This window comes from Dipodomys ordii, unplaced genomic scaffold (assembly GCF_000151885.1).
Source record: "Dipodomys ordii isolate 6190 unplaced genomic scaffold, Dord_2.0 Scaffold1, whole genome shotgun sequence".
Lineage (NCBI taxonomy): Eukaryota > Metazoa > Chordata > Mammalia > Rodentia > Heteromyidae > Dipodomys > Dipodomys ordii.
In genome coordinates this window covers 50,402,049-50,427,585 of record NW_012267217.1, presented here as the reverse complement: position 1 = coordinate 50,427,585, position 25,537 = coordinate 50,402,049, and the positions used below count along the sequence as shown (strand labels likewise).

The following is a 25,537-nucleotide window of genomic DNA, read 5'->3' as shown; positions in this document are numbered from 1 at the left end:
CAAATCGGGCATGGTGATGCAAACCCATAATCCCAGCAGCTACTTGGAAGGTAGAGGCCGGAGAATCACAAGCTCCAGGCCAGCCCAGGCAAAATTTGCAAGACTTTGTCTCAAAAAATATAAGCAAAGGGGCTGTGGGCATGCATGAGGCCTTGGGTTCAATCCAGTACAGAAAAAGAAAGCTAATATAAAGTTTGTATTTGATAGAGTTGAATATTCTCATATGTCCTTGAAACTAATTTTCTTTCCATCTAGCTCCTCTACCTTTTTCCAGCATTCAGGAAGTTGGCTTTTTTGAAAAATGAAGAGGCAGGTTAGTTGTTTTGTAGACAATCCTACAATTTGGATTTGTTAATTTCTTCAAGGTAAGATTCAAGTTAAATGTATGAGTTCTTAGCTGTGAGACCCTGATCAAGTCACTTGACCAAGAGCCCTGATTTAGAGGTAATGTTACATTCACAGAGTTGCTGAGAGACCAACAGAGATAATGACTACAGCTCTCAGCATGGAAACAGGCAAAAATAGGCATCAGAAAAATTGCTCGCTTTATGATCAGCATTATCATTGTTATCACCATGCAGAGCCTAATAAGTCCTGTCCCTAAATAAGTTTTCATTTTTGTGGGGAGTTTCCAGGGTTTTTAACTTCAATGTTCTCATCTGCAAATGGGGAATAACCCTAATTTTGAATAGTTTTCTGGGCTGTTACAAGAATCAACATTTTTTAAAAATGTGATATGCATAGTATGTAAAGAAACATTATTATTGCTATTTTCTGTGTTTGCGTACTTTTAAATTACTCCTCAACATAACAGAAAAAACCCCTCCAAGTGAGGGTTAAAATGAAGTCAGGATCTAACAAAAATCTTGCTTCAGTGTGTTTAGCCCAATCATTTTCAGACTTTTTCAAAAAGCAGCAGAAGCTAATTTTTTAAAAATGAAATTCATAGAACTATGAGATACTGGGCAAGTTAAAAAAGACACACTGAATGAAGTTTGGCATGCAGGTGGAGTACATAAGGGCACCCTTCTAGAGCCCCAAGGTAGGTCTGGGTACTGGCAGTAACAGCCCTGATGTGTCTGCCTCCGTCTCTTCTGGGCATCTGCCCACAGAGCACTACCAAGCTTCCCTGTCACTCCTGGCCCATGTTTGCTAAAGGATGGTAATATCTATAACCCCAATGATTTACTCAGCTTGCTATTCATTGCTTATAAACATCTTTTCCTGGAAATAGCATTAAAAAACAAATGCCTTGCGCTCAGCAAGGCAGACATTGACAGTGAGCTAGCCACATGTGTGTGGCACACATCTCAAGCTGAAGGCTAAGCATTCCTGTAGCTCTTACCTCCCCCTGCCCTGCCTTAATTTTCAAGCAACCTAGTCTTCCCGACCTGGGTGCTGACCCTCAGCTCTTCAGCTCAAGGCTAATGCTCTGCCAGTTGAGCCACAGCGCTGCTTCTTGTTTTCTTGTGGTTTATTGGAGATAAGAGTCTCACGGACTTTCCTACTCCGGCTGGCACTCTCTCTCTCTCTCTCTCTCTCTCTCTCTCTCTCTCTCTCTCTCACTCTGTCAGTTGCAGGGCTTGAACTCAAGGCCTTGGCACTGAGCTTTTGTGTTCAAGGGAAGTGCTCTACCACTTGAGCCACAGTGACATGTATGGTTTTCTGGTGGCTAATTGGAGATAAGACTTTCCTGCTCGGGCTGGCTTTGAACGGCAACCCTCAGATCTCAGCCTCCTGAGTAGCTAGGATTATAGGCATGAGCCACCAGTGTCTGGCTTCCTGCTCTTCTTCATGCTCTTGATATCTGTCTTTCCCACTCAGCCTACACATGGCTCTTGAAGGGTAGCATTTTTTTTAATAGCATGCATACAGCTTCCATGTACATTCGTTGGTATGATTGCATGACGAATGTCTGTTTCGTCTACAAGAGTATAAGTAGGGCCCACAGTAGCCCTATTCCTAGCCTGTCATGTGGTACACAATAAGCACCAAGTCCTTCATGAATGAATGGATGAATGAATGCGTGCTTGGACGTGTGATCCATGTCTTTCAGCATGGTTTCAGCAGGGCTGTACCAGAGGCTGCTGTGTGCATGGTGATGCTGCCAGGGGGTGGGTTGGTTCTGGAAGCAGCTACCTTTGCATCAATAAGCAGTTCTTTTATTTGTTTCATATATTGGCATTCCTCATAGGATACATTGGGGAAAAGGTTCCAGCGACTAGAATAGCATGTCTAGAAATTGCTCCCCTCAGCTTCTCATTTGCTGTCTTCCTTCCTCACAGAAATTTCTATTGAAATGAGGCCCCGCAAGGGTTTAAAAATAGAAACTCCTCGCTCTTTCTCTCTCCCTCTATTTCCTTTCCTTCCCACCACCCTGTAATTTGTTGCTGCTGTTCTGTTGTTGTTTTTTTTAAGAAAGAAACTGCATGTGCTCCCTTGCAAAGGCACGCAGACATTCTCTTTCTGACAAAATAAATGGCACACTGATACACTCTCAGGACCAGCCTGAGCCCATGGAAGTCAGCGCCAGCAGTGAAGCTGAGTCTAGACTCCTGGCAGCAACATGATACCCGCGTTCCCCCCGCCATGGGATTTAGTCATGTGCACACATGCATGCACACACATGCAATCAAGCTCATATGCACAAACATATACATACAACACACATCACCATCACTACCACCACCATCTGCCCACTTCTTTCAAGAAGTCCAGCTAGAGCTGGGTTGAGTCTAGGAAGGCCAACCTGAGGAGCTGCCAATTGGAAGTCCTCTCAGGCTGTCCCCTGGGACTCTTCTACTGGGAAGAAAAATGTAAGTCATGCTGTCCCTGGAGTAAGGTCTGGAGCCTGGTGGCAGCCTGGTGTGCTTTGTCAGAAGCCCAAGGTGTGTGTGTGTGTGTGTGTGTGTGTGTGTGTGTGTGTGTGAGAGAGAGAGAGAGAGAGAGAGAGAGAGAGAGAGAGAGAGAGAATGAAGAAGAGGTAGGCAAGAGCAAGGAAAAAATGAGATAGCATATAGCATATTTATGAATGAAGTGAGAAATGCTGTAGTACAGTAGAAGATCATTTTCAATCCCCAAGTCTATCACATGGTTTTGGCATGCTGCTGGGCAAATGACCTCACCTCTCCATCCTTGGTTCTCCTACCTATACCATGGGGATAATGAGATGCACCTCTCAGAGCTTTCACTAGATTGAACTACATTTACTTGATACCCACATGTATAAGAGTTACTAAAGGACCCTTGCATTACGTGGCAGACCTCTTTGCTGAAGAAACATTCAGTAAGATGAAACTGAAGACAGCTAAAACTACTGCTTTTAGTAAAATTAAAATCTACATCTGCAAACACTTCAACTTAGAAAAAATTTAAATTTGGAAGGATAGTAAAGCCACAACACAGAGTCTTCCATGACAAAACTATAATTAGTAAGTTGATATGGATCAATAGTTAATGCTCATTTTACTTATAAGATGATTTATCTCAACAAGAAGTTTCAATAACACTGACAAGTGAGAAACACAGAACCAGTTTACTATGCATTAAAGGAGGATTGATTGCTTAAGGGAAGTCTCTTTGGAAAATATATTCTCAGTGAGAGTGTTTCAGTGCAGCTATAACCCTGATGAAAACTTTGCACATATAAATACAGAATCAAAGTGTGGGAATCCAAATAAAGAAATCAAACAATTTGTTGCATAATGATGATGATGACTATGACATAAAGATGATGCCTACATTGACAAATGTTTTGGTAAATGGTGAATTGTTTAGATGTGTTAGGATGTCCTGGGAAGGAAAGAAAATGTTTAGATACCCAAGAGCCGAGAAAAGATGGATGTGGTCAGTGTGCCTTGCTATTCTTTGGGACTTGGGCTGTCATTCCTTTTATGGAGAGAGATGGGTACAGAATGATGCTTAGCAATGACATCCAGCCCTTGATTCCTTTCATGTGGGCAGGACTACCCAGAGCAGCATCAAGAGTAATAAATACCCTTTGATGAGGCAACTCACATTAAGAGGAATTTTGCCCTATGAGATTGGGCTGAGGGAAGCCATATTGTTTGTGGTTGCTCTTTTCAAAGAGCTGCTCTTTCTTTCACTTCACTTAATAAACTTTTTCCTTTTTTGTGTCAGTCCTGAGGCTTGAATTCAGGGTCTGGGTGCTATCCCTGATCTTCTTTTCCTCAAGGCTAACATACTACTACTTGAACCACAGCTCCACTTCTGGCTTTTTTTGGTAGCTTAATGGAGATAAGAGTCTCACAAACTTTCCTGCCTGGGCTGGCTTTGAATCACAATCCTCAGATTTCAGCCTCCTAAATAGCTAGAATTATAGGCATGAGCCACCAACTCCCTGTTTAATAAGAGTTTTCTCTGAGTGATCATATTCTATACAGACAAACTTTACACCAAGAAACGCTAAAAGAAATAGGTTTCTCTGTTCAGTAGAAGATATTCCTTCTTATTATCTAGAGTACTTATGTCTCTATGTTGAGTGAATGTAGTCTAGGATCACTGAAGAAGCTGAACAGAAGACAAGAAACTTGTTTAGTGACTTGGGGCATACGTAAGTGCTTCAAAAAAGTGATCTGAAGAGCAATAGAAATCAACTTTTTCTATCCTAGGAAGCAATTCTTTTCAGTGCCTGAAGTATTTCCATAGCTCCATGCTTCTACTATATTATATGCACACAAATCTAAACTGATCTCCAGGTCCCCTGTTTCGAGGTTCCAGAGATGGATTCTGTGGTCGACACTACCATTTCTAGGTGTCCTTTTGATCTGCCTATGAAGTGTGCTTTCTTCAATTACAAAGGGTTTCTGCATCTATGCCTTTGGCCTAATTTATCCCCAAGAAATTCCTTAGAACCTGGTGTTAAGTCATTTTTCATCTAGGAAGCCTTTGTATAATTTATAGAATTGTAAATAGAAACTGCCATAGACAAGTAGAGATGATTAATTTAATATCCCTTCTAACACAAGGGGAAAAAAAACCAATAGTCTCAGAAAGAGAAGGCCCTACCCAAGTGTAGGTCAAGGGGCCAACACTGAAGCCAAGCATTCACCCAACTGTCTCCAGAGTGCATCAGCACTCTGGAACCCCAGTGTTGACAACTGTATCCTCTCTCCCCATCAAGTATCCCAGTCATGCATCATTTCAGTACTTCGGACAGAGCAAGGCATGGCCTGTGCTCCACACACCTCGTCTCAGGAGGCGTAAGAGAAACCATTCTTTGAAGGGGTGACCTGATTTGTGCAGTGGACTACTTTAAATGGCATTCTACTCATTTCTCAAGCATTGGTGGCCCACTGGGAACAGATTGGGCACTCAAACTTGATCCAATAACCAGGTTTAGTGAAGAAAGAGCTGTTTCCAATAGAAGAAAGCCTGATCTGTCTTCCACAGGTGTGAACCAGGGCCATCTCCCATGGACTCTTTTTCTTACATACCAACAACTTCCTACTTTTTTTGTTTTTGAATATCAGGTTCTCACTATTTCAGAGAAGATACTATGTTTTGTCCAGTTCTCTTCCTCCTTCTTCTTCCTCTTCTTCCTCATCTGCTCTATTCTGTTTTCCTTTCTGTGTTCTGAGCTAAGGCCAGAGAGATGTCTATTCCTTATAAAGCATAAACAGGAGAGGGGCATTGAGTGGGGAAATGGGATGGTGTTGTGCTTCTTCTTCTTCTTTTTTCTTTTGGTTGCAAACTAGACGCTTATCATTATAGCTTTATAAATTATAAAGTGCCATTTTCAATGATCCCGTCAATGCATTGCTCTCCTTCCTAACTGAATTAGTGATGAACTTGCAATAAAACTTTGATAATAAAACTCAAAATGTACAATAAAAATAAAACCACTTAGTTGTTATAAATGATGGTTCATTGCCTTGAGTTTTAAAGTATTAATGCAGTTAAGTTTCCTTGAAAACTCTGAATTTTTATTAAGATTTTCTCCTGTAAAATAGTTTTTGAAAAGTATTAGCTATTAAAAATATTCTGCCTTGGTTTTTGCCACTAGGCTTACCATAACTAAGTCAACAGAGAAGGGTAGGTAAATAATTAGTTCTAAGCCTTCATTAGAAGTTATCATGGCCAGAAGTTGATAGCTCCTGCCTATAATCCTAGCTACTCAGGAGGCTGAGATCAGAGGATCATGGTACAAAGCTAGCCTGGCCAAGAAAGTCCATGAGACTCCTATCTCAAATGAAGAAGTGGAAGAACATATAGCTCAAGTGGTAGAGTGCCACACTTGAGAAAAGAAGAAAAAAAGTCCAGGCCCTGAGTTCAAACTTCAGCATTGGCACATACAAAATTAAAAGTTATATAAACAGTTATTGAGTTTCTGTTCTACTCTAAGCACTTTATATCCATTATTCACTCTTGTTACCCTCAGTTCATCAACAAGGAAACTAGGGCACAAAGAGGTTAAATAATTTGCCTTACAGTTTCTGAAAAGCCTTATGTATCATTGTATGTGTGTGTTTTAAAAACTTACATTCATAGCTGGGCACCAGTGGCTCATGCCTGTGAGCCTTCCTACTCAGGAGGCTCAGAATCAGAGATGATTGCAATGTCAGGCCAGCCTGGGCAAAACATTGGTCAGACCCCCATCTCAAACAAACAAGCTGGGCATAGTGGCATGCCCTTGTCATTACACCTGCACAGATGGTGTAACTAGAAAGATCACAGTTCAGGCTCTAAGGATTGTAGTTCAAAGCCAGCTCATGCAGAAAAATGTTTAAGTCTCCATCACCTATTAACCAGCACACACACACACACACACACACACACACACACACACACACACACGAGCTCTTGTTGTCTGTTTGTTAATGGTCACATCTGTTGGCCCTCATGTGCCATTTCTTTTTACATGTATTCCAGGACCTGCCATAGCATGAAGAACATACACATTACCATGAGAACTCTCAAAGATTATCATCTGAAGGTATCTGAGTGAGAAAATATTAACATCTGAGTATTAACTCTGAAACAACAGTGCAGAATGCTGTGCAATTGCATCAAACCACACAGACCAATGAACACAGACATGCTCCCTGTCCATGGGCATGTGCACACTGGCAGGCTGAGCTTCTGCTTGGAGATATCTCAGAAGGAGGAGCTTGGTTATGCATGTGACAGTAACTATGTCATGCTTCTCTCATAGAAGCCAGAAGAAGTACAGAAGTGAGGTTTACAGGGCATGGTGCACCTCCCCTCCCTCCACCCTCAGTGTGCTGTGGAAGACATCTGGAATCCATCCCTGTAACTGAACCAGTAGCTCCAGGACCACCTCTTAAGGGCAGTGGGTCCCTGCTGCCATCCACCTCCCTGGGGCCTTTCTCTTGAAGCTCTCTCACCTGCTTTGGGGGGAGGATCCACCCTTCTCTTGCATCTCCTGCCATGATGCCTTCACAGCCAATTATAATTCTATTCCATTCTCAGCAAGGGAGCTGGCAGCTTTGGGTCTTCCCAGCAGGACTGGCTGGCTACAATTAATGACTCTTCTAGAGCCTGATTAATCTAAGCAGTGGCCAGAATATGTATTCTACACCCAAGGCTACATTTAAATTAGGAAATGGAGGTTTTACTATCCTGTTGCCTCAGTTCGTATTCAAATGTGTTAACCCTTTAGATTTCACTCCTGGTCTTTGATCTGGATCACAAAGCCAACAGATCAACTCTTGACTGGACAGCCCCAGAACTAAAAGGGGAAGACACTTCTTGGTTCCTTTGTTCACCAAATTCCAGATCATTTGGGGGTAAATAAGGACCTATTTTACTAGGCACCTGCTAAGAGCTGGAGAGCCAACGGAAGTCATAGATACATTGTTTAATGTTTCCTTAGACCTCTAAAGGTAAAAAAATAATGTGTAAAAATGTTCTATTTAGGTGAGCACGTGGCTCATGTCTATAATCCAAGTTACTCAGGAGTCAGAGATCACAGAGAATTGCAGTGTCAGGATAGCCTGAGCAAGAAGTTAGCTAGATCCTATCTCAACCAATAAACTGGACATTGTGGCATGCCCTTAACATTCTAGCTACACAGGGAATGTAAACAGGAGTATTGCAGTTCAGATTCTCTTGGGATAAAACGCAAGATGCTATTCAAACAATAGCAAAAGCAAGAAAGGCTGGGAATATGGCTTAAGTAGTAGAGCATCTACCTAGCAAGCATAAGGCTCTTAGTTTAAGTTTAAATGTTGAAAAAAAAAGTTCATATGAAAAGGAGGAAGGAAGGAAATTGGCATAAATGAATGTTTATTATGTGGCAGATACTTTACATATATTACAGCGAGGAATTCCTACAAAAATCTCTGCACTTGAATGCATGGTGGAACTGAAGCTCAGGTTAACGAAATTGTCTAAGACCAGATAGCTAATGTGGTAGCCTGGTTATATTATTGGTCCTAGACCTTTAAGACTCCTTGTTGCCTCTTCCCTTTGGTGATGCCGACTCACACACTTTGGTCAATAGGACCTTAGACAATTTGATGTGAGCAGAGGCTCCAAATGCTTGTGCATTGGGACTTGCTTTCTCTCTGTCTGTCTGGCTGATGGAAGCTCTTCTACCATCATGCAAACAAGCTGGACAATCCAACTCAGTAAGAGGCATGTGGAACAGAGCTTGAGTCATCCCTTCCTAGATCAGCTAAGCAATTCTAGGCAACTCAAATCCCTGAGCAAATCCAGTCAAGAGCAACCAAATCAGATCAGCAGGAGCCACTGGACAAACTTGTAGACTTGCGAAAGAGAAAAAAACAAAACAAAACAGTTGTTGTTTTAGGCCTCTGACATTGCACTGCATATGCTAGAGCAGTTGGAGTGAGCTGGTACAGTTGGTAAATGGTAGAGCCAGAAGTTGTTTGATCTTAAAGCCTGTGTATTGTCCATTTGTCATGAAAACATAGCAAAGGATGAAAACTACAGAACAACAACACACAAAAAACACAACTTGGATTAAGATACATGTTTAGCTACAAAGTCTCTCAGTTACACAACGAGGTTTCCATATTTAGGTTTTTTTTTAAGGGCAATAGTGGGCAGGTATTTGGCTAACAGGTCTGCAGTGTGGGACCCTTCAGTCTCCAGTGGCTTTGCTCTATAGTTTGCCATATGAGTCTGACCTATATGGAGACTTGACAGGAATTCTCAAGTCATTCCTATCCTCCACCAGTTCCTTGGAGAATGAAAAGCACACAGGGCTTAGGGCTTCGTGGAATTTTCATGGCTGAGACCTTCTCCCTGAGAATTGCTGTGCTGCTCATTCCTGACTCAGCCTTACCCCAGTCCTGAAGCCATGTCCTGATCCCTCTCTGCAAGGGAAAGAAAGGTAGAAAAGAACAAGTTGTTTATATTTTGCCTATCCACAGAGACACAGCTGTAGAACCACTGATCATTGTCTAAGAACATGACTGTGATGATATGGAATCTCTGAATGCCAACTTAGCAACATGTATCAACATCCTTAAAAATGTGGGCTGGAAGCCAGTGGCTCATGGCTGTAATCCTAGTACTACTCAGGAAACTGCGATCTGAGGATCACAGTTCAAAGCCGGCCAGGGCAGGAAAGTCTGTGAGACTCTTATCTCCAATAAACTAGCAAAAAAACAAAAACAAAACCCAGAAGTGGGGCTGGGGCTCAAGTGGTATAGCACTAGTCTTGAACAAAAGAAGCCCAGGGATTGTACCTAGGCCCTGAGTTCAAACCCCAGGACCAGCAAAACTCCTTTGTATAACTACTTATAAGAATAAATAAATATTTTAAAATATCTATGGATTGGTAATCCCATTCTAGACCTACCTTCTACTAACACTCATGGATATGATCCCTGAAATCATAGAACACTGTGAAATTTTTTTTTCATACTGTAGTATGAATAGAAAACTGCAAGTTACAAATAAGTTGTATATTATGTTCCTGATTTTGGAAAGGGGGAATTATGTGTGTGGGAGGAGGCTATAGTTATAAGAAAAATTTAAAACCAGCCTCTATATTTGTGTGTGTGTGTGTGTGTGTGTGTGTGTGTGTGCGTGTGTGTGTGTGTGTGTGTGTGCGTGCGTGTACAGTGTTAGAGCTTGAGCTCAGGGCCTGGGCACTGTTCCTTAGCATTTTTGCCCAAGGTTGTTGCTCTACCATTTGAGTCACTCTACCATTTGAGTCACATCTCTACTTCTTCCACCTTTTTGGCGGCTAACTGGAAATGAGTGGCTTTCCTGCCCAGCCTGGCTTTAAACCATGATCCATAGATGGCAGTGCCTCATAGCTAGAACTATAGGTGTGAACCATTGGTACCCAGCTCTCTGTATTTTTAAGGAATAGCTTTTCTCCCCCATTCCAGTCTCAGCATATGCACCCTTGACTATCTTAGAGCAGGTAATGTTATCTTAAAATCTAAAAAGATGTAGAGGGGAAAGTGGCTGAAATAATCAGTAACATGAGAATAATACCTAAAAATAGGGCTTTTGAGTGTGAATAGATGATGGCTGAAGGGAAAATGAGTCGTTTTAATCATCATAAAGTCTAAGTAAAAGAAGAACACGGACTAAATCACTAAATCCCAGAAAACGATTGAAAGCAGCAAATCTTAATTGCTGATGAGTTAACAGATACTAGAAAAGATTAATATGTCAGCGACCAGCCTCTAATTAAGTAAGAGGCAGGCTAAAACTATGGCAGTAGCTGAAGAATCTGGGTGGGCTGGGGAGTGTGTGTCTTTTGTGTGAATGGCTCTCAGACCAGAGCTGTCCTGAGTTCTCCATGCATGCAGGACCCCACTAAGGCCATTGAATGCTTCCTAAAAGAAGACCTTGGGCTATGGCCTCATTTCTTTGGAAGAAAACAGTAGACATTCCCCAATCCTTCAATGCAGAGGCTCTGGCTATTCCGTCAGTTTTAGTTTTGCCTATATCCAGTTTCATGTTTTATCTATGATCTCAAAGGGAATTTAAGAGTTGCCAAATGAACAACAGAAACCCTTGGGTTTCTATCATCTGTCAAGATTGGGGTCAAGAGCCTCTGAGATCCCTACCTCCAGCCCCTCCTAGCACCGAAAATAAGGCATATAGAATTATTTGAAACTGAAAAGAAAGTTGCCAAGATGACAGAAGCTACAGGCCCTTGGAGCAGCTTAGCAGAAACCTGGAGCCAACAGACAGGAGTCTACTCACATGCCAGATTCATTCAAATTCACTTAGCATGCTTTCTCCTGACAAGGAGCGGGAGCCAGGATTTCAGGAATAGTACACTCCCTTGAGAGGTGTGAAAAAGAAATGGGCCAGATTTGTAGCAGACTGTGACATGGACAGCCCTTGCCCACACAGAAGTGAGACCCACTCTTTGGAGCATTGAACCTGGAGCTGGGGTTAAGTCTCCAGCTTAGGAAAGGCCAGTATTATCTGCGGGCTTCTAGTTCATCAGTCTAAATGAAGTATATTGAGAGTGGGGCTGACCATGAAGAACAAAGGCAAATCCCAAAGAGAAGAACAATCTCTTTAAAAGAGCAGGCAGAGAAATTGTAAGGCAAAAATCTTTCCCCTCTTCTGCTCCCTTTTATTACTAAATTCTTTAAAATTATAATTATTAATGGGTATTCATTGTACCAACTAATGGGTTTCACTGTGACCTTCTATACATGTGTATATTGTGCTTTCTAGTCTTCCTTTTCCTTCTCATCCCTTTCCGTGTGTGTGTGTGTGTGTGTGTGTGTACATGTACATGCCACTGGGACTCGAGGCTTGAACTCAGGACCTTATGTTCTGACTTGGCTTCCTCACTTCCTCTCAAGGCTGGCATTCTACCACTTGAACTATGCCTCCACTTCTAACTTTTTGCTGGTTAACAGGAGATAAGATTCTCACAGATCTGTCTGCCTGGGCAGACTTTGAATCTCAATCCTTAGATCTCAGCCTCCTGAATAACTGGGCTTATGGGTGTAGTCATTGGTACCCAGCTTCTATTTCCTTTTTTGTCCTCCTGGCCCTCATCTTGCTGCCCCTCCTGTCCTTTTTTTTAAATTTAATTTTATTTTATTTGTGAACATACTGTACAGAGGAGTTACAATTACATGGGCAGGATAATGCGTACATTTCTTACCAAGCATTGCAGCCTCCTCCTTTGTTTACCCTTCCCATCCCTTCCCAGCCTCCCCCCTCCCCCCTCCTGTCCTTTAGGCATCAGAAAACCTCAGTTGGCCCCGTGAACACAACTTAACCCCAAAAGGACAAAAGGGAAAGAACCTTTCCACTTTCCATTAAGGAGGTGGAGATGCATGCATGTGAAAGAAGAAGGCTTCTTCCCCCAGGGTGTAAGCCCTGTTTTCACTGTATTTGATTCCATCTTGTATATACATTTTTTTTAATTTGGGGAGGGGAAGGGAAATAACAAAATGCTGAAACAAGAATACAGGTTGACCCATTGTAACAATGAGATGTACAAGACACTATGTTGAAAACGAACTTTACAACTTCGGTGGGGGCATGGGGGGGAGGATGAGTTGAGGATGTGGGAGGGAAGGGATAGTATGAGAAAAACAAAGGAGGAGGTAACAATGCTTGATAGGAAATGTACTCATTACCCTATTCATGTAACTGTAACCCCTCTGTACAGTATCTTTACAATAAAATATATATATTAAAAAAAGAAGAAGACTTAAGGAAGGCTGGACCCTCTTGGAGGCAGACAAGAGAATGATGAGCTAGGATCCCTGAAATGCCAGGGCAGGCATTCCAGCAAGAGCACCTGGAAATGCATGGCTTTTCCTACAGTGATCACCTATTGGCATCATCCTGGCTTGTGGATGGGCAAGTTCTGACTCACAGTTTTCAGACTTGTGAACTTTGTTTTTCAGGCAGTAAAGCAAGGTGCTTGATAAGGCCACAGACTGCAGGAAGCCTCTCATCTGCAGAGTGGGAACACAGCATCTGCTACCTCTCTGTGTGTCAGGATGTAAATGGATTCAGTAAGAGTAGGTGGGTGCAGGCAGGACAGTTGGTAATGATGTCATGCCACATCAGCACTCCCTATGCCAAACAGGGTTCTGAGCATTCCTTACTGTATATTAGTCTATTTAATTGTCTTGAGAACCTGGGAATACAGAAAGTATCTTGGGTTCCCCCTTATCTCTTGAGAAATTTGCCTGGGGTCACACATACAAGGCATGGCAGAGTAAAGACCCAACCCAGTCAGTTGGGGTCCAGGAGCCTGGCTAACTATGCCATGCTGCCTCATATGTATTGGGTGCTTAAGACAATGCTTGGGCCCCCCTGGCACACACTCAAAGGCAAGAGCTAGGAAAAGAGGCAGCAACAGTAGAAACACTAGCAAGGTAAAACAATATAGATGACAGCGACTGTACAGGAGCTCAGAGAGGGTGATTTATCCCATGTTCTTCACCCAGTAAACGGGAGAACTTGAATTTGAACCCAATCGTCAAAGCTTGCAAACAGATCTTGGCATCCAGTATGTACTCAAATATGCTTTCATTATTGGAACTTATTTTTTTATCTTTGTGTATATCCAAGTCTTATAGTGGAGACAGAAGAAGGTTTGCTAAGGATGATCTGGTCCAGCACTTCACCAAGTGAAGTCTTCGCCAGCGTTGTGTTGAGGAGTAGAGAGCCAGTTTTCGTGGAATCGGAGTCTGTGGAGCAAAATCAGCATAGAAGCTGAAAAAAATCTCCCAAGTGATTTTTTTTGGGTCAGTTGTGGGGCTTGAACTCTGGGCCTGGGCACTGTCCCTCAGCTTTTGAGCTAAAAGTTAGCATTCTACCATTTGAGCCACAGTGCCACTTCTGGCTTTCTTTTTGCTTATGTGGTGCTGAGGAATCAAACCCAGGGCCTCATGCATACAAAGCAAGCACTCTACCACTGAGCCATCTTCCTAGCCCTGCCACCCCAAGTGATTTTTATGCATGCTCAGATCTGAGAACCAATGAGTAGAGATGCAGATCACTTAAACCATGGTCACCAGCCAGAGGGTGGCAGAGCTGGGGTCACACACAGGGAAGATCAGCCCTTCACAGAGGTGTCCCTAAGAACCTAGGACTGTGATCAGGAGGACTGGGGAACGTCATGGGTCATCACAGCTTATGTGTACCCACAACATCTGCTGTATCCCCCAGATTTTCAGAGTGATGTCTTAATTTTAACAAATGAAAATTAATTTTTGAAGAATGTCATCCCAACCTCTTCAAAGAGCCTGAGGGTGTGCACACCTCAGGGCTGAACCTCCCTCTGCCAGTGTGCAGGGACTGCGGAGAGTAGAAACAGGACTGGGTGTTTTCCCCTTCACCTGCCAATTATGCCCTGGCCTTGGCTTGTTTGGAACAATGGCTCCTGGCATCTTTGAAACTTCAGCCTAGTGGCCTAGAACCTTAGAAGCGAACCCTGTCCACTATAGGCAAATAGCCCAATTATGGCTAATGAGGGTTAATCTAAATTATGTTTTTTTCTATTGAGCAAAGCAAAGGACTAAGGGCAGATCAGCTTTTAATTTTAGTTCTTTGGTAATGCTAGCAATGGTCATGATGAGTTATACAAAAAGACAAACTGACATCATATTGCACATTTAGGTTATTAGAAATACTGATAAAATTATGAATGCACACATTAAGTATAACCTTCTTCCTTCCCACCTCATATAATGTGGTTTGTTTGCTATGCTGATCATGTTTGGCATCCTAGAATTGGATGTTATTTAAATTCAATTATAGTGAGGTTAAGTTCTTCTCTCGAGTACCAGTTGAGTAGATTTAGAGGCAGTTAGAGCGAATAGGTACATTTGTCTTATACCAGTTAAATATAGGGAGAAAAGCATTAGGGGAATTGAGTAATTATTATGAAAATGAAAGTCACTGTTTGGAGGGCTTGGATGGGTTTTCTGTTAGTTTTGTTTTTCTTCTTCTTCTTTTTTTTGCATACCACCACCCCTTTTCCTGAGATGATGACACAGATAGGCTAGAAAAACTATGGAAGGAGGTTTTATGTGTGTGTTTCCTGTGTTGGTGTGATGGTGAAAGTAAGCTGTGATTATGAGAGTAGAACAAGAAATAATTATGGGGTTAATTGGATTTAGGGTAGATAAGTACTGCTCATTAAGGCTTTAAATCATTTTTCCCTTAGTAATAAAGTCATCTTTTGATTCAAATTATCTCATAACACTTCCTAATTTCCTTCTGCCAGTGTTGACACATTGTTGGTCCCCTGGACACCAGGATTTGGTCTTGGTGTTCTTGAGAGGGTAAGAAGTCTAGGCATAGCTTTACTGGAATAAGAGTGGTTAAATGCTACAGCTGGCTGTGGAGCTGGAAGACTGGTTAGAAAAGTCTCTAGTCAGAAAACAGAGCTGCTGTACACTGACCAAATATACACACACTTGTGTGTGAACAATAGTAGATTCTAGGATCCTTGGGGATCTTTGTAATTAGTGGAGATTTTTTTTGGTTTGGTTTTGTGAATATGTGAGCTTATTTCTATACATACATATATACATACATACACTGTACTTTGATTATATGCAGTCCATCATTGCTCTCCTTCTCACAATCCCCTCTTTTTATACTTTCTTATGAATTTTTATTCATCTTATTATGACCTTTTCATACGCATGTCCACTTAATATTCTTCTACCATGTTCCCTCCCACTCATCCTCTCTTACCCTCCCCCATCACTTACTCCCCACCCAAGCATTGTACCCAGTTACATTCTTGTCCTTTCTATTGTTTAGATTTTAATTCCTCTCATGAAAGAAAGCAAACATGCATTATTTGTCTTTCTGAGTCCAGCTTATTTTATTTAATACGATGGTCCATAGTATTACCCATTTTCCTACGTGGATCATAGTTTCAGTTTCATTCTTCCTTAAGGCTGAAAAATTGTGTGTGTATACACATTTTCTTTACCCATTGATTGGCTTATGAGTACCTAGGTTGATGCTAAAGTTTGGCTCTTACAAGTAGTGCTGCAATAAATACAATTGTGCAGGTATCTCTACAGTATGTTGTCTTACTAGCAGGATCATATAGTCATTCTATTTTACTTTTGTGAGGGTCCTTCATGCTGATTTGTGTGGTGGCTGCACTAATTACATTTGAACAGTGTATACAAGGATGATTTCTTTCCTTGTATCTTCATCATCATTTGTTGGTATGTGTTTTCCTTAAAGGTTGACATTCTGACTGGTATGAGGTGTAATCTTTTTTTAATATATATTTTTTATTGTAAAGATAGTGTACAGAGGGGTTACAGTTACATGAGTAAGGTATGAGTATATTTTCTATGGAGCATTGTTACCCCCCTCCTTTGTTTCCCCTACAATCCCTTCCCTCCCCACCTCAACTTCGCCCTCCCCCTCCCTAAGTTGTAAAGTTTGTTTTCAACATAGTGTCTTGTACATCTCATTGTTACAACGAGTCAACCTGTATCCTCATTTTGTTATTTCCTTTCCCCTCCCCAAATTAGAAAAATGGAATCTTATTGTAAGATTTGCATTTCCTTTATGAATGTTGATACATTTCTTTTTTTTGAAAACTGTAAAAAAATTGAAATAAAATTTTTGTTGTTCTTTTAGGGACAGTGTCTTGCCATGTAGCCCCATGAACCTCAAATTCACTATCCTTCTGCCTCAGATTCTTGAGTGCTGAGATTACAGAAAACCACACTTGGTTTTATGGAGATCATTTTGCCAACCAGGCTCACTCCCACCAGTAAGAGAGAGTTTTTTATCATCATTTGGATTGGTAGGGATCATGGTTTCCCTCTTCATATCCCCTTCATAATATTTGCTGGCAAGATGGTCTTCGCAATAATCATTTTTAAAAATAATCCTGATATGAAGGTACATGGGCCTTTCACAGTCCTGCAGAGTAAAGAAATCATTGCCTATTATTCCGATGGAAAAAAATGCTGGGGGAAAAACAGGTTCTCTGAGCCTCTTCCTTCTGCTCACTGGCCCTTTTGGGGCACATTTTTTGTGTCTTCCCTTCCAGCCCTCCTCTTCCAACTCAGATCACAGCTACACAAGTAATTGGTCAGTATCGTGGACCAGTTACGTGGTTGACTGTGCCCATAAAGTTCAAAGAGTGTGTTATAGATAAGCCTTCTGTTATCTAGTCCCCTGAACGCAAAGGATCCAAGGAGTGACCAAAGAGTTCCCTATTTTTCCTATCAAGTGAATTTTTTTTTTTGCTGAAGAGAGATTTTTCACATTCATATTCATTGCAAGATTATTCACAATGTTTGATTTGAATAGCAATCTAAATACCTGTGAACATATGCACACATTAAGAAAATGTGATATATAGGTACAATGGAACATTATTTAGATTTAAAAGAATATAAAACCTTATTACATGTTACATCATGAAAAGACCTGGAGATATTATACTAAGTGGAATAAGACAGTCACAAAAATATAAATACAGCATGGTTGCAACTGATGTAAGTTTTCCAAAATAGCTAAATTCATAATCAAAGAGTAGAGCGACAGTGTTGCAGGACTTTTTATAATACATACAGCTCCAGTTTTGAAAAAGATCTATTGTAACACACTGTGCATATATATTATTGTTGTTTCCATATCAAGTGAATAATTTATGGTCCTGAGAACGATCTACCTTCTTTAGCATCCTTCTTTTTCCTCCTCTACAATCCCAAGGAATGTTTGGTACTCCTCTGTCCATTCCTCCCCACCCCAATACACACAGGTTCCAGCTCTACCCTGGAGGGGGAAGTTCTGATTTTAAAGCTTTAGACGCTTAAGGTCTTCTCAATGGAACAAGTACAAGGCATCTAGACTCTTCCTCACTAATATAGCCTCCAACTTAGAGAAATTTTAGTGGATTACTATTCTTACAAAGAAAAGTCTCTGTCTCTTGACTTTGTCTTAACACAAGTCTCCTCCTCATCAAGAGTGGGGGTGTGACTCCCTACCACCACTACCACCACCAAACATCAGTTGAAGCCCAATTATACTGTCTAGAATTGGATTCAAAGAGGAACATGAATGAAAGAACAGGAGAGTTGTCTTCGTGTTTGTGTCCTAATGGGAAACAATAATGACATCTCCCATATCAGGATGGGAAAAGTAAGGATCTGATATAGTGTTCTGTGGATGGGAGGAGACCAAGGGCAGGTCACACAGGGTGGGCAGACACTATTTGAATGCAGGTGAAGCAGTCTAATGAACAAACTTGTTTCAGGCCCCTGCTCTTCCGTTTTCTTGAGTAGGTAACAAACTATGGGTGAGTATCTTCTTCTGTAAAGCAGAACTATGTTATTAGCCTTACTGTGTTATTGAGGTAGCAAGCAGTATAACCGGCTAGGGAAGTATTCTGTATATCTGTGAAATATTTGTAACATTAAGGAGAGAATGTTACAGAAAAGAGGCGGGGGAAATTGTTTAACATTTGAAGGAAGTGAAAAGTAGATTCAAAGACAGGAAGACCTCTTAGCATCTCTTGTAACCCCCTGCAGTATTGTCTGCATTTAGTATGTGCTTACTGTGTGCCAGACATGCAGCTAAATATAATCTCCTACTAGCCTTCCTCCCCTAGTTTCACAGACGAGTCATTTTATTTGATAAAATGAAAATTTTCCTGATGACTGTTTTAGTCCCGTGTCAGATACCCTTAAAACTTCTTCCTCTTTTTCACTCTCAACCCAAGACTTTTCTTCATATTTCACTTAGAAAAATAGGAGAAAGTTAATCTTGCCAAGTTCATGGTTAATTCTTGGATTTTGTCCAACCTGATCCATCAACAGCATTTGGTAAGGACAACAGATCCTTGTTTTCTTAAAATACTTAGTGTTCTTCCTTGGCCATTGGAACATCATGCTCTTTTCTCATCTCACTGACCTTCCCTCTAAATCTCTTCATCTAGTTCCTCACATCTCCTGACCTCTACACATGAGCATCTCCCAGTCTCAGCCCTGTTGTTTCTTTGTTTTCCTACTTAAGGCCTTTGGTGATCTCATTCACTGTCATGGATTTAAACACCATCTCCATGCCAGCAACTCTCAAGTTTATATCTTGACCTTTTCCCTAAACTCTAGGCATAACATGCATTATAGTCCTTGCTTGGCATCTCTACTTGAAGAACTGATAGGAATGACATCGGTGATGCTTCCAAAACTGAGCTTCCAATTTTTTCTCCAGACCCCCGCACCTGTCTAGTTAGTAAATACACCTTTCACACACATCTGCCATGTGCCAGATCTATGAGGTATAGGAGTAGCCTGAGTCCCAGAAGATTTGAAAATGGTGAAGTGCCAATCTGTGGGTAATGATGCAGGGAGAGGAGACAGGTCCACAGCTGGCATTGATGGGAGACTTGGCTGCAGGACCTGAGCTGAGCCAGGAATTGGGTAACATCTGGAAGGGAGGAGACAGACAATAGATTTGCAGTACAGGCGTAGGCAACAGAAACAGAGGCAGCATTGGTGCAGCTCAGAGGTTGATCTCAGTCCAAAACACCTGGCTTCCCATGTTACACATGCCACAGACTGACTCAGTGACCTTGAATTAGTAATTCAACTTCATTTTCACTTCAGCCAGGACTTCTCTTATAGAGATTTTATACAGCTGCCATGTTAAATCAATTTAACTGATATCGGCATTTAATCCAAGGCACATCTTCATTAAGTCTAATGTTAATCCCTCTGTCAGCCATTTCTACTCTTGTTGTTCTTGGAGGCACACCGATTAATCGAAGGTGGTGAAGGGACCACGTTAAAGCCTTTTAAAATATTAAAAAAGATTATGGCCCAAAAAGAAGAAAACTCAAAGGTGCACAAAAATGTCCTAAATAATAAGTATAAAACTTGCATGAATGCCAAAGCTAAAATAGCTCATTTCTGGTTTTTTTTCCTGCTAAAATTCTGGATCACTTTTTAAATCACATATGAACTTCTCACACAGCTTGAGTGTCCTTGTTTTCTATTATGGGCAGTGCGGGAAGAGAATCTTCATTTTGTCTTTGGTTTGTCCAGCCCTAAAGGACTTGATTTGCTCCTGAAGAATCTGTACAGCGCTGATCTCTTTATCCCTTAGCCAGGCACTGAGACTAGGCCAGGCCATGTTCCCTCCTCTTCCAGGCAAGGCTTAGGGACCTCTCATAATCCCTAATAGTCCCACACATTCACAAGCAATCTTATTATTAGTCATTCCCCAGCCAGCAGCAGTCCTGCCTTTTCTCCATGGCTGCTGCTCAGGAAGCAAGGAATGTAGACTTTGCTGTCACTTGGCACCGTTGCCAGGGACCAGAAGTAATGTCTTTTACCTGATTGGCAATTTGACATGGATGCTTAACAACCCGATTAATCAAACCCAGCTCATCCTGTTAGAATTAATGAGCCTAGGAAATGCTGTCATGAATAATGAGGGCTTTTGCCCCTCCCCCAGCACCTCTTCTTACTCTCTCCCTCCCATCTCTTTCTCAGAGCCATAGCACAGCTACTCAATACCAAGAGCCATTAGGCCTTATTGGATGTGGCAAGTAGTCAACAATGTGAATATCTTCTGTCTGTTTCTCCTTTCACAGGCACCACAGCAGCCTACCAGGAGTCAGAGGCTAGCCATATCCTGGGAAGGTGCAAAACTTGCCACTTGCTTTGTCTTTCAATCCACTCATTCAAACATGAAAAGTTATTGTGGGCCTTCAAGTTATTGTAGGGCTTGGCACTGAGGGAAAGGGATAGAAATATATAAAACTCATCCTTGATTCCAGGGGTGCTTTGGAGGGTGAACATGCATCGATTCTTATAGTTATGTGCTGGATATTCTAACAGGGATATACCCCAAATTACATCACATCAACGTACTTTTAGTTGAAAGCACTTTTACATCCGAGCACTAAACTCAGCCCATAGAAATTGGAGATGGTTCTCTATAGTTTAGGATCTTCTTGAAAACGGATAGTGGCAGATAGTAGCTCAGGGGAAAGAGAACATTGTTGACCTCATGCAGGCCAAGATTTGAATTTTGAGTGACAGGAGTTGAAGTAGAAGGGAAAGATGATTCCAGAATTCTTGCAGTCTGTAGTGAAGGCCACGATTAAGTGTGCAGATGGAGATTTGCAGGGGCTCTTGGACTTCTTTTTCATGGTTGGGGATAAGGTATGGTTTTGTTATTATTTTCTATCAGTTGTGGGGCATGAACTCAAGGCCTGGGCACTGCCCCTGAGCTTTTTTGCTGAAGGGTAGCTCTCTAACCACTTTGAACCATAGCTCTACTTATGGTTTTAATTCAAGATAAGAGTCTCATTGACTTTCTTACTGGGCTGACTTTGAACCACAGTCCTCAGATCTCAGCCTCCTAAGTAGCTAGGATTACAGGCAAAAGCCACCAGTGGTTTTATGAATGCTGAAATACCTAAGTTACTTGAGCTGTTTCTTAACTGGCTCTATCCCAAACACACCAGCATGGGGAGTTGCAATTCACGTATGCAAAGTATTTCATGAGTACTTTGATTGGTGGGAGGCAGAGAATCTAAGTAAACAATAAATGAGTTGGAGTGAAGGCATGAAAAGTAAGGAAGAACATGGGCAAGACCAGAGGGATCATAGGCCAGTGTGTTGGTCCCAGTTGTTAAAAGTCCTGAGAAGGTAAAGGAAGGAGCTGAGTGGATAGGAATGTGGTAAGCAATGGTGAGTTTGAGCTACAAGTGAGAGAAAGAGCAGATAAGAGGAGACACATCTGAAAGTGGAAAGGGAAGACACCCAAGAGAGGCAGGGCTCAAGGAAATACTTTGGAGGGATGTGTCAAGCAGCACAAAGCATGGGGTTCAGTTATGCCTCTCTGGCATACCACAGGGAGCTCCAGAGAGTGAGTCCAGCTCTGTATTGTACTCAAAGGGTTTCAAATCTTTACACTGTTTTACCTTTGCCTCTCAGTTTCCAGTGTTCCCAGCCTTGCTCAGGGCTGGCTGGAGTGATGCGGGCCTCCAGCAAAGGTATTTGGCCCAACCTCCCCAGGATTCAGGCCTGTCCATATTTTTGTCATTCAAGGACCCAGTGTAAAATGCTTCACCAGAAAGACTTGGTTCTCTGTGCACTGGCCTGCCAGGAGTACATTGCAGTAATTCAAGATCAGAGCTCTACATTCATGCAAAATGAATCCTGTAACATATTTTTAAGTTGTTAAATGTTGACTATTGAGAGGTTTTACATGAAGATTGCCTGCAGATCTAGGGATATTGCCTAGTATATCTGAGGCCCTGAGTTTGGTCACCAGATTAAAAAAAAAGGATTTCTCCCAGACTCCTTTATCTACTGCTGGTTAGAGTTGGGGTTTTTTCAGCCTGTGTTGAACCTTCTAGATCATCTCAACCTCTACCAGCTAACAGTCAGTGTCCTTTACCTGTTTGCCTCACTGGCACTATAGGTATTTGAATTTGGAAGCCTTGGCTGAGCTTTCAAAGAGAAAGTAATGGTACCTGACATCCTCCTTTGAACTAGAGAGGACTTCCACAGAAATCCTACAACTTGGGTAGCACAAGAATGATGCCCTGTGTAATACCAACTAGGAGTAGGGCATAAGAATTTTAGTTGGGCTGACTAAATTCATGTGGCTCCTGCTGAGGGGACACTAGAGTCCAGGCTTGCTGTGGGGACACTGGAGTCTAGGCCTTCTCTGTGGAGTCTGGCTACTCAAGTCAAAGCCTGTGGCCTGGCTTACTGAACAGCTCAGATAAGTGGATCAACCTCTTATCCACTATTCTACCACCTACCAAAGTATTCACTCCCTCTCTCCCTGCAGGGGGAGCTGCTGAGCCCATGCCGCTGTGATGGCTCTGTCAAGTGCACACACCAGCCTTGCCTCATCAAGTGGATCAGTGAGCGGGGCTGCTGGAGCTGCGAGCTGTGCTACTATAAGTATCATGTCATCGCCATAAGCACAAAGAATCCTCTGCAGGTAACAAGGGTCTGCTTGAGGAGGGCTGGGTGTGACCTGGCCCTTCCATTGCCACTGGCTTTGCATGGGGAGAATTACTTCATCCTAGACTCAGGGTAGCTTGGAGCTTAGAAACAACTTTCAAGAAGGAAAGGGTGAAAGATCTTTTTGTTTTATTTTCTCTGAAGCCTCTGCAAGAAGAGGAAGATAAATAGATACCGAAGAAAAGAGTATCGGACAGAAGAGAGAAAATAGGAGAGGGAAGAAATGAATGAGCAAATGGGGAAAGGAAAAGAAGAAGGAGGGGAAAAGAAAGAGTGAAGGAGAAAGAGAAAGGGAAGCGAGAGAAGGAAAGGAAAAGAGGGAAGAAAGGAAAAGAAAAAGAATAGAAGAGAGGAAATGGGGAAAGGAGGAAAGAGGAGAGAGGAGGGGTGAGAAAGGAAAAGGGAGCAAAGGAAAACCAAGAAAAGCCAAAGAGCGGAAGACTCCCTGAGAAAAATGGAGATGAGACAGGGAAGCAGAGAAATGGTTGGGAGGGGAGGAGCAGAAGAAAGAGACAGGGCAGAGTATGAAAAACCTACTAAGAGGGGTGAGGGCAGTCAGGGCGAGCTGGGGTAGGGCTTGCCACACACATTTCCACATAACTCACAGCTCCCTTCACCCACCCTCTGCCCCCTGTTCTGTTCACACATCCATCTTCCCTGGAGGAGCTGGGAGATCCTGTGCCTCCTTTATAAATTCCCTCACATCAAGCGGTTTGCCCTGTGTGGTGCCTGCACACATAGAGAACATTTCACGTCTGAAAATATCTCCATACATGCATGAAGCTGCCACATAATCAATTAGCCAGCATGGCAACAGTGAGGATGGGGAGTTCAGTTGCCTGGCACAGTTTCCCTCCTCCTGGAGAGGAGGGGCAGAAAGTCAGTCCTGCAAGCCCAGGAGGGCAGGCGGTTTGGTAATAATAATGTGGTAGGGTCTTCACTTAGAATGGCAGCTGGCATCTATGTTTCTACGGAACCTGCAGTTGCTGTGTCCAGTGTGGTTTATTTTAGATCCTGTGGAGTTTTCCATGGGGCACCTTTAAGTGTGTGTGTGTGTGTGTGTTTGGTGGTGGGGGAGGGGTGTGCATGCACACGCACGTGCAGATGTGGGCTAGGATGAGGGGCATTTTGGGAAGAGGTATTGAAAGTCCTAGATACCTCAGCCACCTTAATGGTGAATCACAGCATGAGCACAAGAGGTGCCCCTCCCCACTGTGGGTTCCATCTTCAGCCATTCATTTCCAACTCATGAAGTATCTTAAAATAGCCATGTCACCAGACAGCTGATTCTGTGTCTGCTGGGTACCAGCAAAGGTCTGAGTGCATTAACCCACACCTTCCTTTTCAGCTGGCCAAAGCCTCCAGAAAAGACCAGATCACAAATCTACCAGCCGAGTCCAAAGTACCTGGCTCTTGGTTTCATCCTTGATTCATTTAATGAACAAACAACAACAACAAAAACAGTCAGGGATAATTTTTTCCTGGGGGTAAAAAAAAGAGAAAAGGTTATTCTAGTCTTATGAGTCAGGAAAGCACATATCAGTGTTTGGAAATATTGGTCGGTTCATCATATTCTTAAGTCACTATCCTGTCTCCTGTTGTGAGTTTTTAGACTCTTGGGACTCCTCTGATTCTGTTAGTCTTCAAAAATGCCATGGTGTATGCTCAGTAAATGTCACCTTTTTAAATACAAAAGTAGTTTGGTTTAGCCTGGCCCAGTGGCTCACACCTGTAATCCTAAGGTTATGAGAACAGTGGTTTGAAGCCTGGGCAAAAAGTTCATAAAAAGCCACCTCAACAAAAGTAAAACAAAATGAAAAACCCGAACAACAACAACAAAAACAAAACTGTTATCCCAGCTACATGAAGATGTAAATAGGAGGACCACGGTCTAGGCTAGTCCAGACAAAAAGCAAGACCCTATTAGAAAAATAATGAAAGCCAGAGGATTAGCGATATGTCCCTGCCTGATTAGGTCAAGGCTCTGAGTTCAGACTCAAGTGCTGTCCAAATAAAAAATTGTATCTAGTTTGAGTTAGAAGCTCTGTTGTACGGGTGCAGCCTGAATTGTCCTAATTGTCCATTGTGAGGCAGCTGCCTGCTCAGTCATGGTAGACAACCTCTGCTTTCAGGAGAGGCTGGACCTGGCAGGTCAACCACAAGCAAGTGGAATGTGGATAGGGATCTGCGACCACTGCAGATCTGGGGTGCTCCCTCCAGGTCTCCTGGGTCTATCTCCTGGCTCATGCTCCGTACAAAGCTGTGAGACCAGCACAACTATTCACGATAGGACAGCATTTCGGTCACCCAAGCAATATTTCTACCTGAAAACCCACAGCCTTGTGAATCTCGAGGCTCTATTAGTCATTTTCTATCTAGCTTCTCTCTGTGACATATGAACAGCAATGTTAGTATTGCTATCTTATCTGTGGTTTCCCTTTACAGTTTCAGTTAACCATAGTCAATTGAAATCCAAAATATGAAATGGAAAGTTCCAGAAATAAGCAATGCATCTGCCTTATATTGAATGCCATTCGTTGAAATCTCATACCTTTCTACTCCATCCTTCATGGGATGTGGGATCTTTGTCCAGT

General features: G+C 42.3%; 1 protein-coding gene across 1 annotated transcript in view; it reads left to right on the top strand.

The window, feature by feature from the left end:
* March4 (membrane-associated ring finger (C3HC4) 4, E3 ubiquitin protein ligase) overlaps positions 1-25,537 on the top strand; it is a 94,356-nt gene that overhangs the window by 48,399 nt on the left and 20,420 nt on the right. Inside the window, exon 2 of the mRNA XM_013008787.1 lies at positions 22,765-22,920. Within this exon, the coding sequence (XP_012864241.1) occupies positions 22,765-22,920 (156 nt within the window). The remainder of the gene's footprint in view (positions 1-22,764; positions 22,921-25,537) is intronic.